Genomic DNA, 17,511 nt, shown 5'->3' with positions numbered 1-17,511 from the left:
CTTCACTCTCTTCACACACTATCACCAATGCACACACAGCACCCCCTTCCTGTTTCCTTATCCCACCCTAACCCCTCTTACTCGCTCACTCATCTAACACACACTCACTCACTTACCTAACCTAACCTAAACCTAAACCTAACCTAACCTAACCTAAACCTAAACCTAACCTAACCTAACCTAACCTAAACCTAACCTAACCTAACCTAACCTAACTAATCAAACTAACTCGCTTATCTAATAAACTAATCAACCAATCCGCTCACTAACTCACTCATTTACCTCACTCACTTACCTAACGAAACTTAACCTAACTAACAAAAAACTCACTACTAACTCACTCACACTACTTCACAAACTAACCAACTTGCCAACCAGTCTACTCACTCACTCGCTCACTCACCTTCCTCTCTCTCGGGACCTCGGTAGCGTACAGATTGGACATGCGGGAGTACTTGGTCAACCCCAGGGCGTAGTCTTCTGGGTTGAACATAGGGGGCCGCAGGTGTGGGGCAGGCTGGGTCGAGGCGTCCTCCACCTCCACCGCCCCCTCGTCCTCCGATACCCGCAGCTCCACCTCGTCCTCCACGCTGAAGGGAGAAAAAGAAAGATGGGGTTACATTTTTATTTAGTATTTTTTTTTATTTACCTTAGTTATGTAATTATTTCTTTATTTTATTTTTGCTATTTATAATTTTGTGTTTAGTTTAGTTTTTTTCCTCGTTCTCTTCTTTCACCCAAGACTCCACCACCTTCTCCTCCTCCTTCTCCTCCTCATAATCATCATCATTATCATTATCCTGCTCTCATCTAATGTTTTTCCCTCCTCCTCCTCTTCCTCCTCCTCCGCCTTCTGCCCCTCTTTCTCTTCCTTAATGGGAAATTAAGTTAGCATCGTCATCACAGATAGACCGCATCCTCCTCCTCCTCCTCCTCCTCCTCCCTTTCCTCAATGGGAAATTAAGTTAGTATCGTCATCACAGATAGACCGCATCCTCCTCCTCCTCCTCCTCCTCCTCCTCCTCCTCCCTTTCCTCGATGTGAAATTAAGTTAAGCATCGTCATCACAGATAGCCCGCATCCTCTTCCTCCACCTGCTTCTCCTCCTCCTCCTCCTCCTGCAGCATCTGTACACTGTGCTAAGTGGGAAAAAATGGGTGTGTGGTTTGATGTCTTTGTTTACTAGTAGCTTTATATGTCTTCACTAATTCATTTTCTTATTTATTCTTCTCGTTTGCTTGTGATTAACTTTTTTGTTTTTACTTGTCTTCACTTTCTTCTTGTTTCTCTTATTATAGTCACAGGGCATGCTTTCTTTTCTCGAGGCGTTTGCAGAAGTGCTTAGTAAGTAAAATATATATGCAGAGAGAGAGAGAGAGAGAGAGAGAGAGAGAGAGAGAGAGAGAGAGAGAGAGAGAGAGACGTTTAGTTATGTGTGACGGTGATGGTTCAATGTATCGTGGGAGTATTGCTTCTCCTCCTCCTCCTCCTCCTCCTCCTCTTCCTCCTCCTCTACCACTCTGTCAGCCATTCCCCTTTCGTCCATCTAATAGTCATTCTTCCTTCCTTCCTTCCTTCCTGTTTCTCCACTTCCTCCTCCTCCTCCTCTCCTCCTCTTCTTCCACTCAGCCTTTCCCCCATCATCCTTCAAATAGTCTTTCTTCCTTCCTGTTTGTCCATTTCCTCCTCCTCCTCTTCAAATTCCTCTGTGGTTCTTTTCCTCAATTTAAACATAGGTACAGCAAAAAGTAAATAAACAGTTAGTAAATGATAACAAAAACACATACCACACATTATATTATATCATTTTATCATTATCATTTATTTACGACTGGAATTGCATATGACAGAGAGGACCCGGAAGTGACAGATGTAAGATGGACAGACAAACATACAGACAGACAGACCAACAGTTATAATCCCAAACAGAAAATCAGACTCGCATATTTTGAAGTCGTAAACTATAAAAAAAAAAAGGAATGGAAGGAGCGGGGGGGGGGGGGAATAGGAGAAGATTACTACCGCATTTTATTCACATTACTATACCTTTTTATGGGTTTTGTAAAGGTGTGTGTGTGTGTGTGTGTGTGTGTGTGTGTGGTTTCTGCGTCAGGTGGAAGATGAGGCGACAAAGAGATCAACAGCCTGGGTAATGTGTGTGTGTGTGTGTGTGTGTGTGTGTGTGTGTGTGTGTGTGTGTCCCGCTGGGTTTCTGTCTGGGTCCGTTTATGTACATGAGTTTCCATTTCTTTCTCCTTCCTCATTCCTCGCCTTCTCTTCCTCCTCCTCCTCCTCCTCCCGGCATGTTGTTCCGTCAAATACTCCTGGTGCAGAGTCATCCTTCAGCCCCCTCGCTTCCTCCTCCTCCTAATCCTCCGGCTGTTATTCCTTGGTCTTCAGTTCATTTTCCCATCACGTCTTCTTCCTTCTCTCCCTCTCTCTTTCTCCCCCTCCCTTCCTCTCCCTCACTCCCTCTCTCTTTCTCTTTATCTATCTTTCTCCCACACTCTACCACCACCAATGACAACTTAAACCTAACTTAATCTAATATAACTTCTCTAAACAATTAAATATAACCAAACCTATCCTAACCAAACCTATTCAGACCTAACCTAACCTAACCTAACTTACGCCAGCCTAACCAATCTTATTCAACCTTACCTTAAGAAATCAAACCGCATTCTCCCCTACCATTCCCTACCCTCCCTACCCTATCATATCCTACTTACCCACCTCTACCCTAACCTACCATACCAGCCAACGGTAACCTCTCTTACACTACTTTACCCTACTCTACCCTACACTACACTGCCCTACCCTACCTAACCCTACCCTACCCTGACCTGACCTAACCTGACCTAACCTAACCTAACCTACCCTACCCTACCCAACCCTACCCTAACCTGACCTAACCTGACCTAACCTAACCTAACCTAACCTACCCAACCCTACCCTACCCTACCCTACCCTACCCAACCCTAATCTAACCTAACCTAACCTAACTTACCTTACCCTATCCTACCCTACCCTACCCAACCCTAACTTAACCTAACCTAACCTAACCTATCCTACCCTACCCCACCCTACCCAACCCTAACCTAACATAACCTATCCTACTTTACCCAAACCTATCCTACCCTATCCTACCCTGCACCCTAACTTACCTTACCGTATCCTAACCTCACCTAACCAACTCACGTCACCTGGCCTGACCTCGCGTGACCTTTGACCTCATACTCACCGCCGCTTGACCCGCTTCGTTATCCTGACCTCCTCGGCGGGCAGGTACATGATGATGCGGCAGTAGTCTTTGAACTTCATGATTGGGTGCTGTTGTTGTCGTTGTTGTAGTTGTTTGTCTCGTGTGGTTGGTTTGCTTTTATTTTTTTCTTTCTTTTTCAACTTTTACTTCTTTTTATCTAACTTCTTTTGCTTTTTGTGTTCTTCGCCCTTATTTTTTTCTCTTCTCGACGGTGTTTCTTTCAATTATGTTTTCCTTTCGTTCTTTTTTTGCTTTCAACAGTTTCATTTGTGTTCAGTCAGTCTTAGCTAAATAATTTTTTCTTCTTTTCTGCTCACTTCAACGCCGCCTCATTCGTCCTCCTCTTCCTCCTTCTTTTGCTTCATTTTCGCTTTTATCCTTCATTTTTTTTTTCTTTGCCTTTTTAGTTCATTTAGTCTGGTTGTTTTTTTTTCCCTTGTTCTCTCAACGTTTGCTTTCTATTCATTTACTGACAGTCTAAATTGATGATAATGTGTTGAGGGTGGTATTGCTATTATTATTATTATTATTATTATTATTATTATTATTATTATTATTATTATTATTATTATTATTATTATTATTTTTATTATTATTATTTATTTTTATTTTTATTACTACTACTACTACTACTACTACTACTACGACTACTACTACTACTATTATCATTATTTATTTTTAACCGTATTTTGCTCTCTCTCCCCCTCTCACACACACACACACACACACACACACACACACACGACCTCTGGGAACTTTATCGAACCAGTTATACAAATAGGGTTTTTTTTTTTTTTTTTTTCAACTCTATCCAACAGTTGAAATTCTACTCCTGCTGACTCGCATTTTATCTCCGACTTTATTTACAGGAGGAGGAGGAGAAGGAGGAGGAGGAGGAGAAGGAGGAGGAGGGGAAGGAGGAGGAGGAGGAGGAGGAGGAGATGCGTATGTCTAGCTGGTCACTGGTTCACTTACGGTCTCGAAACTGGTTTGGCTTACGGTTCGATTCTTTTTTTAGTCAACCTCTCTCTCTCTCTCTCTCTCTCTCTCTCTCTCTCTCTCTCTCTCTCTCTCTCTCTCTCTCTCTCTCTCTCTCTCTCTCTCTCTCTCTCAAGTATGTATTATCTCACTTCATCTCTCTTCACCCTCTATAAAACTCTATCACCCTCCTCCTCCTCCTCCTCCTCCTCCTCCTCCTCCTTATCTCCCCGCTCCCATAAAGTGTCAATTAGCAAGGGATTTAATAGCTTACGGGAAGTGATTCAAGGCGAAGTAGTAGTTGAGTGCAGAATTATATATATTTTTTTATTTCTAACTTTCCTCTCTCTCTCTCTCTCTCTCTCTCTCTCTCTCTCTCTCTCTCTCTCTCTCTCTCTCTCTCTCTCTCTCTCTCTCTCTCTCTCTCTCTCTCTCTCTCTCTCTCTCTCTCTCTCCTTTTATTATGCCCTCTCTCCCTCCTCCTCCTCCTCCTCCTCCTCCTCCTCCTCCTCTTCCTCCATCTTTGTTATTTCTCCAATTATATAGCACCCATTTCTTCCCTTCTCTCCTCCCCTCCTCCCCCCCTCCCCCCATCTCACCTATCTCCCGTTTCTGCCTACAGCTATTTTCTCCCTCGCTCCCTCCCTCATCTCTCCCTCCTTCCTTTCCTCCTCCTCTTCTTCCTCCTTCTTTTATTTACATCTCCCTCTCAGGATTTTTTTATCATTGTTATTATTTTGAAAGACTGTGTTTATCTTCTTTCCTTCCCCCTCCTCCTCTTTTTCCTCTTCCTCTTCCGCTTCTTCCTCTATTTATTTGTTTTCTCTTCCTCCTCCTCCTCCTTCTCCTCCTCTTTCACGTCAATATTTACCTCTTGTTTCTCCGCTTTTATTATTTTTTTTTTCCTATACCGTTAACCCTCTTTCTTCCATCTGTCCCCTACCTCCTCCTCCTCCTCCTCCTCTTCCTCCTCCTCCTCCTCGCCCTCCTACTCTCCATCATGTTTTTTTTTACATGTGAACTTTAATATCGTCTCTTAACAATTAACTGCTTTCGCCTCCCAGTTTCACCTCGCCGAGAGAGAGAGAGAGAGAGAGAGAGAGAGAGAGAGAGAGAGAGAGAGAGAGAGAGAGAAGTACCCTGCAGTGTAACACAGTTAATTGTCGCCTGTTGCAGCTTCTTCCCACAGGGTATGATTCTCTCTCTCCCCCTTTCTATCTTCATGTATCTATCTGTCTGTCTATCTGTCTATTTATTTATTTGTTTATCTATATGTGCCTGCATCTACGTATTTATATGCCTGTCTGTCTATCTGTATTTGTATATCTATTTATATCTATCATATCCATCTGATTCACTGTATATCTAATGCATAGTGTATATTTGCATGGATGGACGTTAAAATCCGTATGTCTTTGTAAATTCGTGTCTTTCTACCTGTCTGCTTTCCAACTCCATCCTAATATATGTATACATTCTATCATATACTTCTAAAGGATCTAATACTTTGTTACCATAAGGTTTTCTCAGACTTAATAATTAAAAAATATTAATCATCATTCTTTACATTTCTTGATAAAGTGTCTAAAACTCATTGTAACTTTGCCCACTTCATTAACCTACATCAGTTTTTCTTCTTTATGGGTGTGGGTGTGTGGGTGGGTGTGTGATTTAACCTAGCAACTTACGCGTCCCACTTTGCACCTTTACTCAGAGCTCATTAACTCCAGGTGCGCTACATTGCCTCCACCCTGCAGCCCCCTCATTCACCTGCCTTTCAGTTCATGGTACCTAGCTCACATCCACTCTGTCTCCACCTCATTCCACGGCCATTCCTTCCATTATTATATCCACTCTATCTCTCTTTTGGCTATATTTTTCTGTTATTTATTATGGGAGCGGCGAGTAGCGGTCTTTTTTTTCACTCTTTTTGTTGCCCTTGAGCCGTCTCCTTTGTTGTAAAAAAGAAATCTACCTCATTCCGCTGCCATGCCATCCATAGTACATTGCATCCACTGCCTCCACCGCCTTCCACTGCCATTTCATTCATTTCATAGTATATGCATCAGATCCACTTTGTCTCCACCTCACCCCAGTGCCACACCAGCCAGAATAATTATTACACCCCTGCTCATCCTTCCTCGTACGTAGCCTACATCCATCCATCACTGCCACTCCCATTCCACTCCACTCCACCTCATTCCACTTGCTTCTAATCAGCTTGCATGTCACGTTACCTTTACTTAACCACCTGCTGTCGTTATTACCTGTCCGGGTGCGTGTGTGTGGGGGGGGGTTGTGTGTGCGTGTGTGTGTGTGTGTGTGTGTGTGTGTGTGTGTGTGTGTGTGTGTGTGTGTGTGTGTGTTATTTTTTGGTTGGAATACTTTTTTTCTGCTTATTATTGTTGTTTTGTTTTGTCACTTTTTTTCATTGTTTTTCCTTTATTATTATTATTATTATTATTATTATTATTATTATTATTATTATTATTATGAAGATAGTTATACCATTATCATCATCATCATTATAAACAACAACACTATCACTGCCATCACATTTACCAACATCACCATCATCATCATTATCACCATCTTCAACACTACATCACTGTCGTCATCATCATCATCATCATCACTTCAAACGTCGCATTCACTATCACATCACTATAAAGTATACACCTCATTTCTACATTATCATCACCACTACAGTCCCCATCATCACCACTGTCACCACCACCACTGTCACCACCACCTTCACCACCACAACTTGTATCACCACCCAACGCAGAAGACGAACTGAATACCCAACCTAGGGCGCAGAACCAACAGTAAACCTCCTCCTCCTCCTCCTCCTCCTCCTCCTCCTCAGGGCACAGCGTTTACCTTCCCCTCCGGCGCCTCCTTCCTCACTAGTTTGTACGCGAGTGTTGACCCCGCCTCCTCCTCCTCCTCCTCCTCCTCCTCCTCCAGGGATAACGGGCATGGAGGAGATAAGTCTTGCCCCCCCGAGTGGTGGTGTATAGGGCAAAGCAGGTGGAGGATGAGGACGAGGAAGATGAGGTGGTCTGATGATGGTGTGATGATGATTATGATGATGATGGCAGAGTGAACTGAGCGGCTGAATGGCTTTGATCGGTTTAGTAGCTGAAATAACGGGTTTACTGAGTGACTGACTGACTGATTTGACTGACTGGCTGAGTAACTGGCTGAATGGCTCTGACTGACTGACTGAATGGTATAGGTCTAAGATAACGGGTTTACTAATTGACTGACTGTGTTGACTGACCGACTGGCTAAATGGCTTCATAACTGGCTGAATTGTTTCTCTTTGTGGCTGGGTTTATGGGTTTATTGAATAACTGGATAATAACTGACTGGCTGGGTGACTGGGTACGTACTAACTGACTGACTGGCTAAATGACTTTGATTGAGAGGTGATTGCTATATTACTCACTAGATATTACCTGACTGGATCTTAGCTGACTGACTGACTGGCTGACTAACGGACTGACTGGGTGACTGATTTAGGGAATAGCGTTCTGGATGACTGGCGGCTGGGTGTGAGCGGAATGGCTGAATAGATTAACTGACGGAGATGGGACATGCAGTCTGACTGATTTGAGGTTGACTGACACGTTAGATGAAGGACTGACTAACTGATTGACTGATTGTCTTGTACATTTGATCGTTGGCTTTAGAAAACACTATGAATATCAACTGATGGTGTTTGGAGAAAGCGATGGTGGTGGTAGTGGTGGTGGTGGTGGTTGTAGTAGTGGTAACTGTAACTGGTAACGATTGTTTGACTGGCAGGAAGATTTTGGGTGGCAGCTGGTAAGTGTTGAGACTGAAGGTGGTGGTGGTGGGGGTAATAGGGGTGATGAGGGTGGTAATGGTGATGATAGTGGTAGCGATGGTGGAAATAAGGTGTTGGCTGGATTGTGGTGATTGTGAAGGTATAAAAAAAGAGGCTCTACGAGTGTGGTTGTGGATACGCTATGCAGTTAAGGGAAGAGTAATAATTGTGGTAGTGGTGGTTAGAATTATATAAAGGGATCAACGTAATTGTGGTTAAAGTTAGTTGGATGGTGATAGTTGTGGTAAGGACAGTTGTGATTGTGGTGGTGGTGGTAGTGCTTGAGGTTATAATTAAAGGATATTGCTTCTGTGTGTGTGTGTGTGTGTGTGTGTGTGTGTGTGTGTGTGTGTGTGTGTGTGTGTGTGTGTGTGTGTGTGTGTGTGTGAGATTGACGTACACATGTAAACCTGTACATGAGGACACACCCACACAGGTACAAAGGTAGACTAGGAGAACCGGGTCAAAGAAAGTTGGAATAAGAAAAAAATAGTGCAATAAAAAGCAGACGCAAGCAGAAAAAAAAAGAAGAGGAAGACGAAAAACTTGTACCCGACACTTCATTCTGAGAACTCTTGAAGGTAATTAGTTGGCGATTGTGGTGTTGGGTTCTGTTGGTGGTTGTGGTGTTGGTGGTTGTGGTGTTGGGTTGTGGTGTTGAGTTCTGTTGGTGGTTGTGGTGTTAGTGGTTGTGGTGTTGGGTTGTGGTGTTGAGTTATGTTGGTGGTTGTGGTGTTAGTGGTTGTGGTGTTGGGTTGTGGTGTTGAGTTCTGTTGGTGGTTGTGGTGTTAGTGGTTGTGGTGTTGGGTTGTGGTGTTGAGTTATGTTGGTGGTTGTGGTGTTGAGTTCTGTTGGTGGTTGTGGTGTTAGTGGTTGTGGTGTTGGGTTCTGTTGGTGATTGTGGTGTTAGTGGTTGTGGTGTTGGGTTGTGGTGTTAAGTTCTGTTGGTGGTTGTGGTGTTAGTGGTTGTGGTGTTGAGTTGGGTTGTGGTCTTGGTTGCGGTGTTGGATGGTTGTGGTGGTGGGTTTTGGTGGTATTGATGTTGTTTGTTATGGTGCTAGTGTTACCGGGCTACTGGCAATGGTGGCTGTGGTGGTTGTGGTCATGGTGTCGTTACTGGTTGTGGTGGTGGTGAATGGTGGTTGTACTGGATTTGTGGTGTTACTTTAGGTTGTGATGGTGATGAATGGTGATTACAATGGTTATGGTGGTGGTTTGGTGGTGTTGACAGAGGTTGTATGGTGTTTACAGTGATAATGGTGGTTGTGATGGTTATGAATCGTGGTTATAGTGGCTGGGATGTGGTTTGTTGTGGTGGTTGTAAACAGTGATTGTGAATGGTGGCAACGAATGAGGGTTGCAGTGATTGGCTAATAAGCGTGACTGATGACTTACTAATGATGATTGAGGGAGGAAGAGAGTAGGATATGGGTTAACATTGACTACGTGACTGCCGATGTTTAAATGACTTAGAAAATAATTATGTGCAGTGGAAATAATGACGGGGGGTGGGGGGGGGGGGAGACTGGATGACTGACTTGACTGATTGACTAACGGACCGGCTTGACTGGGGGTGCTTTCGTGACTTAGAAAATTTACAAGGAAGCGGAAATTGTGACAGGAGTGAAGTGGAGTGAAGGTGCAGGTGTAGATGTGGAATTATGTTAAAGCAGGTGAGAATTACGACGTGGGTGCACCTGTGTGTGTGTGTGTGTGTGTGTGTGTGTGTGTGTGTGTGTGTGTGTGTGTGTGTGTGTGTGATAGTTTTGTTTTTCTATCGCTTTCCACGCTGAGAAATTTCACACGTAAATCAAATAATAAAAAAACGGTATCGAATCATAACAACATACTATTTTTTTTGTCTTGCTCGTTTTCTTTATTTTTTGTATTTAGGTTCACATGGTTTCCCTATTTTTTTCATTATTTATTGGCTGACTTCTCTTCGTTCTCTCTTTATCTTTGCTTCGTTTTTGTTATTCTTTTTCAACGAATGCGCAAATAATACCATAGTTACCGTTCGCTCTTATTTGATTTTCTGTAAGCAGGTGCGAGAAAAATAAAAGAATAAGGAAGGTAAAGGTAAAGAATGTTACGTGTATATATGTGTTGAGCCATAGTGAAGAATGAATAAGAGAAGAAAGATAAAGCACACGTAGCGGTTCAGATCGGCGATGTGCGCAGTGTGTTCAGCTAATGCTTGCACATCTGTCTTCTTTCTCTCCTTTGTTTTTACTGCAAGCTGTTTTGGGAAATGTAACCACTTAATATTTTTTTTTTCTCTGACATTGTTGAAATTTCCTCCTCCTCCTTTTCCTCCTCCTCCTCCTACTCCTCCTCCTCCTCCTCCTCCTCCTCCTCCTCTTCCTCCTCCTCCTCTTATTTCTCATTTATTTTATCACTCTTTAGTAGCCCCAGGTTTTGACACACACACACACACACACACACACACACACACACACACACACACACACACACACACACACACACACACACACAGGTTGTCTCATTTGTACATGCATAATTTTGTTGGGTTCCACTGGTTATGTATTATGTACGTAAATATGTGTGCAGGTTTTTCTGTGTATGTGCGCATGTATGTGCGTAGATTATATTGCAAAGTACGTAAATATTCATGGATTTTCGTCGGTTTGCTTGTTATTCACACACACACACACACACACACACACACATACATACACATGGCACCACCAACAACAGGAGCCTGCCACGCCCTCTTCCGGCCTGCACACACACACACACACACACACACACACACACACACACACACACACACACACACACACACACACACACACACACACGTGCTATTGACTGAACAAAGAAGGGCAAAAAAGGCTCCTCGGAAGGGGAATATCATCAAACAAAAAGTTCCGAAAACGTCTCAAGTGGAGTGAGAAAAAGAAGCAGTGGGGGAAAAATAGTCTGCGGTTAACGAAAGAGAAAAAGGTGAACGGTCGGCTATGAGATTTATGGTCGTGATAGTAGTAGTAGTAGTAGTAGTAATAGTAGTAGTGGTGCCAGACGTAGCAGTAATAGATGTTGTTGAATAATACACACACAAGTAAATAAATAGATAAACAGAAGTACATGTTAATTAAAAGAATGGTTGGGAAAACGTACGCTAAAGGAAGGAGAGAAAAAAATAAACAAAGAGAAAGAAAGAACAAACAAGGGAAGAGGAAGAACGACCAGGAAGGGGACGGGGAGAAGGAGTAAAGAAAGATGAGGAGGAAGAACGGGGAGAAAAATTAGGCGTGGGAGGATTGGGGGGAGGAAGGGGACGTCTGGGGATGGGGTACAGGGAGTAGAGGAAGGGGATGGAATGGAAGGGGGTTTGGGGGGGGTAAGTGTGGGGGGCATACAGACCGTACCTTTGCCTTCCGGGCGGGACGGGACAGGAGGCATTTGGAGGCGAGGGGAGAGGTGGGGAGGAAGGGAGGGCAGGAGGAAGAAGATGGAGGAGGAGCTGGGGAATGAGGAAGAGGAGGAAGGGTGATGTGTTCGGTTATGTAAGTTTGCTGTGTCTTTGGAAGGGTTAATGACGGTGATGGTAGTAGTAGTAGTAGTAGTGGTAGAGTGTGAGGGACAGAAGAAGCCTAAATAATTGTAAGTACAGTAAGAATATTGATAGGAACAGTAGTTGTAGTAGTAGTAGTAGAGTGAGAAGGACAGAAGAAGCCATAATAATTGTAAGTACAGAAAGTATATTGGTAGAGACTATAGTAGCAGTAGAAGCAGCAGCAACAGTAGCATTAGTAGTAGTAGTCGTAGTAGTAGTAGTAATAGTAGTAGTAGTGGTAATGGTAGTAGTGGTAGTAGCAGTAGTTGTAGTTGTTGTAGTAGTAGTAGTGGTGGTAATGGTAGTAACAGCAGGTTCCTCAGCGTCATCATCAACGAGGAAGTTTGTCTCTGCATAACGGAGCCAGATAATGCTTGGTCAGGGTCGTTCCTCCTCCTCCTTTCTTCTTACCACGCCCAGCGCCCCCCCTCCACCCAATACCGTTTTCTTCCTTCCTCTTCGTTTTCCATATGTTCTCCTTCAACTCCTTTGTCTTTAACATCTTATTATTGTTATTATCTTTCTCTTCCTCTTTACTTTTTTCTTATTTTTCTTTCTTCTACTTCTTCATTATTTATTTATTTTTATTTTTTCTTCCACCTTTTTTGCTGCTCTTTTCTATTTTGTTATTGTTATGTTATGTGTTTCTGCTACTGTCGTTATTTTTCTTGTTTCTTGTTCTTGTTCTTTCTCCTTCTCCTCCTCCTCCTCATCATCATCATTTCTCATTTATCTTACCACTCTTTAGTAGCCCCAGGTTTTGGCACACACACACACACACACACACACACACACACACACACACACACACACACACACACACACACACACACACACAGTGACTATTCAATTCTTAATACATGAAAAGTTTACCGTATGACCCCATGTTTGTGTGTGTGAGAGAGAGAGAGAGAGAGAGAGAGAGAGAGAGAGAGAGAGAGAGAGAGAGAGAGATTCATATTAATCTTACCCCCGTCATCACGCCTTTACCAGTATGTCGTGGAGAAAGTGTTAGGTCAGTGAGATAACAGGGAGGAGGGGAAGGGAGGGAGGGAGAGAGGGAGGCATAAAGAGATTGACTAAGAAATGGATGGAGGGAGGGAGGGAGGGAGGGAGGGAGGAAGAAAGAAAGGTACTGACTAAAAAAAGGAGAGAGGGAGGAAGAAAGGGACTGGCTAAGGAGAGGAGGGGGAGGGAGGGAAGAAAGAAGAGGGGAGGAAGGAGGGACTGGTTAAGAAAAGAAGGGAGGGAGGAGGGAAGAAAGAGAGGGAGGAGAAAGTACTTCGTGCCTAAGATGCAACTTTCCATCCGTACCTTTTACCTTCACCTACGACGAGGAATGCAAAGGTAGTAGTCGTAGTCGTAGTAGTAGTAGTAGTAGTAGTAGTAGTAGTAGTAGTAGTAGTAGTGATTTGCTGATAATCTCTCTCTCTCTCTCTCTCTCTCTCTCTCTCCCCACCCACACACACACACACACACACACACACACACACACCGCAGTGACCAAAGGCAGTCGTCCGAGACAATTTACGTGCATATGCCAACCCGAGAGAGAGAGAGAGAGAGAGAGAGAGAGAGAGAGAGAGAGAGAGAGAGAGAGAGAGAGAGAGTACAGGTATGACTCTGTAAACAACGTAAACAAACAGACATGGGCTCAGGTTAACACGCGAGATTAAAGCGAGGAAAAAAATACAAGTAAAGATGAGCTTGAGAAAATATTTAAAGATGAGCAGGTAAAGTTTTTGTCTGCGCTCAGGTAAACAAAACAGACAGACAGACAGGTAGGTAGGTTGGAAGACAGTTATGCAGCCAGACACATCAATTACCTCCCTCCTCTTTTCCATCTCCTCCCTCCTCCATTCCTCCTCCCTCCATGTGTCTCTTCTTCTCTCCCTCCTCCACTTCTTCATTTCTCCCTCACCTCACCAATCTCGTTTTTCCTCCATTTTTCACTTATCCTTCTTTCTTCTTCTTTCCTCCACACTCCCAATATTTTTCTTCTCTACCCGTTCTTCCATTTTCCTCCTTACTCCTGCAATCTTTCTTTCTCCTTTCTCCCGTCTCATTTCTTTTCCCCCTTTCCTTTCTTCTACCTATTTTTCCTCTCCATTTCCCTTTTTCACTTATCCATCTTTCTTCTTCTTCCCTCCACACTCACTCAATTCTTTCTTCTCTACCCATTCTTCCATTTTCCTCCTTACTCACTCCTATCTTTCTTTCTCTCTTCTCCCTCCTCATTTCTTTTACACCCTTTCCCTTCTTCTACCTGTCTCTCCCCCTCCATTTCCCTTCCCCACTTTTCTCATTTCTCATTCCCTCTTCACTTTCTTCTATCCACTTCTCCCTCTCCATCTCTCTTTCCCTTCCTGCTCTAGCTTCATCCATTCCTCTCTCTTCCCCACTTCCTCCATTTCTCTCTTCTAATGTATGCAGGTAAACAGACAGACAGATGGACAGGCAGGTAGAGAGACAGGTATGCATTTAGATTCATTTTCCTCCCTCCTTTTCTCTCCCTCTCCCTCCATCCCTCCATATGTCTAAACTATTTTCTCTATTCCTTCCCTTCATTTCTACTCCCTCTTTCTCTCCCTCCTCATTTTCCCACATATATCATTACTTTCCTCCCCTTTATCCTCCTCCTCCGCCTCCTCCTCCTCCTCCTCATCATCATCATCATCAGTAGCAGCAGCAGCATCCTTCTTCTCTCCTTCCCCTCCCACACACCCTTCACCTTTCCATCAATCCTCCTTCTGTTTCTCCTCCTGTCTCTCCCTTTCCTCCCAACTCCACCTCTGTATCAATCGTTCCCGCTTCCTCCTTTTCTCTCTCCCTCCCTCCCTTACCTTCCACTCTTCCATAAATCACGGCTCTTCCTTCTTCCTTTCCTCCTCCTCTCGACCATTTTTTCCTCCTCCTTACGTATGGGATTTGGTAAGGGAAGGAGGGGGTGAGGTGGAAGGAAAAGAGGGAGGGAGAGAGGGGGAGAGCAAGTTAGAGAGAGAGAGGGGGAGAGGAGAGAGAGGGAGAGTGGGAGAGGGAGAGGAAGAAGGAGGTAGGGGGGAGTGCCGCTACCTACCTTGCAGACCACTAATTAAAATCGACCACCTGGTGTGAGTTGGCGGACGTTCACTCGTATGTTTGTGTTCGAGAGAGAGAGAGAGAGAGAGAGAGAGAGAGAGAGAGAGAGAGAGAGAGAGAGAGAGAGAGAGAGAGAGAGAGAGAGAGAACGTCTAAATTAAGGCAAACAATACAGGTGGACAGCATTAAATTTCCCTTTATTTTTTATACAATTACTTTTTGGATAAATGAAAGAATAAGTAAAAATAAATATAGTTAAAAATGGAAAAAAATAGATATTACAAACTCTCTTTTCATTCATTGATGGGAACAAGAAAAAAGAATGCAAAGGAAAAGAAATATAAAAACAAAAAGATTACTCCCTGATGTTAATGTTTTAAGCACAAGAGGTAGACAAATAAGCAAAAAACAAAACCTGATACATAGTAGATGAGTAGAGAGAGAGAGAGAGAGAGAGAGAGAGAGAGAGAGAGAGAGAGAGAGAGAGAGAGAGAGAGAGAGAGAGAGAGAGAGAGAGAGAGAGAGAGAGAATATATGGAATGAATGGTGAGGAAAAAGGAGAGATGGAGAGAGACAAGAAAAATATGGAGTGTGGAAGAGAGGGAAAGAACGATGGATATGAGGAGAAGGGAGAAGAAACGAGGCGGATAGAAAGTTAACTAAATCCTTCTCCCCTTCTCAGTATTTTTGCCTCACTTCCCATGGTTTCCCTTCCTCTTAAACTAAATAACAACATGTGTAATCATTATATTTAGAGAGTAACCAAACCCTCAATCCCTTCTCAGTATTTTGCATCACTTCCCATAGTTTTTCTTTTCCTTAAACGAAATAAGAAAACGTGTAATTATTTTTCAAGAGTAACCAAATCATCCTTCCCTTCTAAGTATTTTGCATCACTTTCCATAGTTTTTCTTTTCCTTAAACTAAATAAGAAAACGTGTAATTATTTTTATAGAGTAACCAAATCATCCTTCCTTCTCAGTATATTTGCATCACTTCCCATGGTTTCCCTTCCTCTCAAACTAAATAAGAACACGTGTAATCATTATTTTTATAGAGTAACCAAATCCTCCCCTCTTCAGTATCTTTGCATCACTTACCATACTTTCCCTTTTCAGGTAAGTGCACATTTGATAATTATAACCAGTAACCAAATCCTTCTTCCCTTCTCAGTATCTCTGCACCACTTACACTTTCCCTTCTCACCCTCCATCAGAACAAGTTTTACCATCATTCGTAAACAGTAACCCAATCTTCCTTTTTTCGTATCTTTGGATCACGTCTCATACTTTCCCTTAAAATGGTAACCAGATCTCACTCTCTATATACACCATCTCTCACACTTTCCCTTCTCTCCACCCTCAATCAGTACATATTTAATGATTATTCGGAAACAGTAATGAGCCGTGTAGGAAAGCCTCTCATTTACAGAGCACACCTACACCTGGACTTGGGGTTGTTTACATTGTTTTAAGCACCTGCCTCCACAACGGTCCCCTGATATTGTTCTCTTCGCCCTTCAGGTTACTTGTGAAGGGTGTTTTGTGTTGAGTGTGGGTGCTCTGTTTGGTCTCGAGTGTGTATCCTTATCCAGCGTGAAGGGTTTATGTAATCTCTCTCTCTCTCTCTCTGAACACGGTAAGCAAGGCAGTCCCGTTTTCCTTGTTTCATGGGTCCTTTTTCTTTGTTTATTTACGGGATAACTAAAGTATTCGTCATATAAAAAACGAGAATAGTTCCGATATGACAAACACGCAGAGAGAGAGAGAGAGAGAGAGAGAGAGAGAGAGAGAGAGAGAGAGAGAGAGAGAGAGTTAAATGCAGTACTCTAATGGCGTAATAAAAATGGCAAAGGAAGTAAGGCACAAAAAAAGCAATAAAAAAGGTTGATTATTAGGCGCCGTAACAGAAAGTATACCCAGCTTCCGTGACTGTTTTTGTTGTTGTTGTTTGTTCTTCCTGTTGTTGCTGTTTTTGTCGTTGTTGTTTATGGTTATTATTCTTGATGTAGGTGTTGTTATTGTTGTTGTCCTTGTTGTTTTTGTTCTTGTTTTGGGTGTTATTTCCTGTTCTTGTTATTGATGTTGTTGATGTTTGTTGTCTGTGATTTCGTTGTTTTTGTTCTTGTTTTCGTATTAATGTAGCCGATACTGATGATACACCACCATCACCACTACTACTACTACTACTACTACTACTGCTAATACACCTGACGCTCCGGAAACACCTAGCAATGATTGGACGGCATACGTATGGTCTGTGTGTGTGTGCGTATGTGTGTTGCTGAAATGACGCCGCTGTTCCTCCCTCCTTTGTGTGTGTGTGTGTGTGTGTGTGTGTGTGTGTGTGAGCTCGACCAACATCACATCAGCAGCCTCCCTCACCCCCCTTCCCTTTTTCTTCCTTCCCTCCTCCCGCCCTCCCTCCCTCTTTCTCTCCCTCCCTCCCTCCCTCCCTCTCTTCCTCCTTCCCTCCCTCTCTTCTTCCCTCTCCTGTCACATTAGAAAGCGTAATCGTGCAACTCTAAGGGAAAGCTTTGTGACCATCTGCTATTTGCTTTCCTTACCTCCCTCTCCCCCCCCTTCCCTCCCTCCTCCCTTTCTTCCTCTTCTTATATATCTATTAGTCCATTCACTCCTTCGTCTATTAATTCATCTTCCCATCCGTGCATCAATACATCGTCAACGTCATTTCTCTCTCTTTGTTCCTGGTTTTCTTCACATCATCCCTCTATCTACCTATCATCCCTGAGGCTTT

The 17,511-nt window shown here is 43.3% G+C and overlaps 1 protein-coding gene across 6 annotated transcripts in view; it reads right to left on the bottom strand.

The window, feature by feature from the left end:
- Nucleotides 1-17,511, bottom strand: part of LOC127008163 (serine-rich adhesin for platelets-like) — a 118,292-nt gene that overhangs the window by 14,292 nt on the left and 86,489 nt on the right. For 5 of the 6 annotated variants that reach the window (XM_050879845.1, XM_050879843.1, XM_050879844.1 and 2 more), the window contains one exon: nt 404-590. In XM_050879845.1, coding sequence (XP_050735802.1) covers nt 404-590 — 187 coding nt within the window. Of the gene's footprint in view, nt 1-403; nt 591-3,241; nt 3,731-17,511 lie in introns of those variants that run through there. The other variant, XM_050879846.1, reaches the window with a different exon arrangement.

This window comes from Eriocheir sinensis, chromosome 37 (assembly GCF_024679095.1).
Source record: "Eriocheir sinensis breed Jianghai 21 chromosome 37, ASM2467909v1, whole genome shotgun sequence".
Taxonomy (NCBI): Eukaryota; Metazoa; Arthropoda; class Malacostraca; order Decapoda; family Varunidae; genus Eriocheir; species Eriocheir sinensis.
This window is presented reverse-complemented; position numbering and strand designations above follow the sequence as displayed.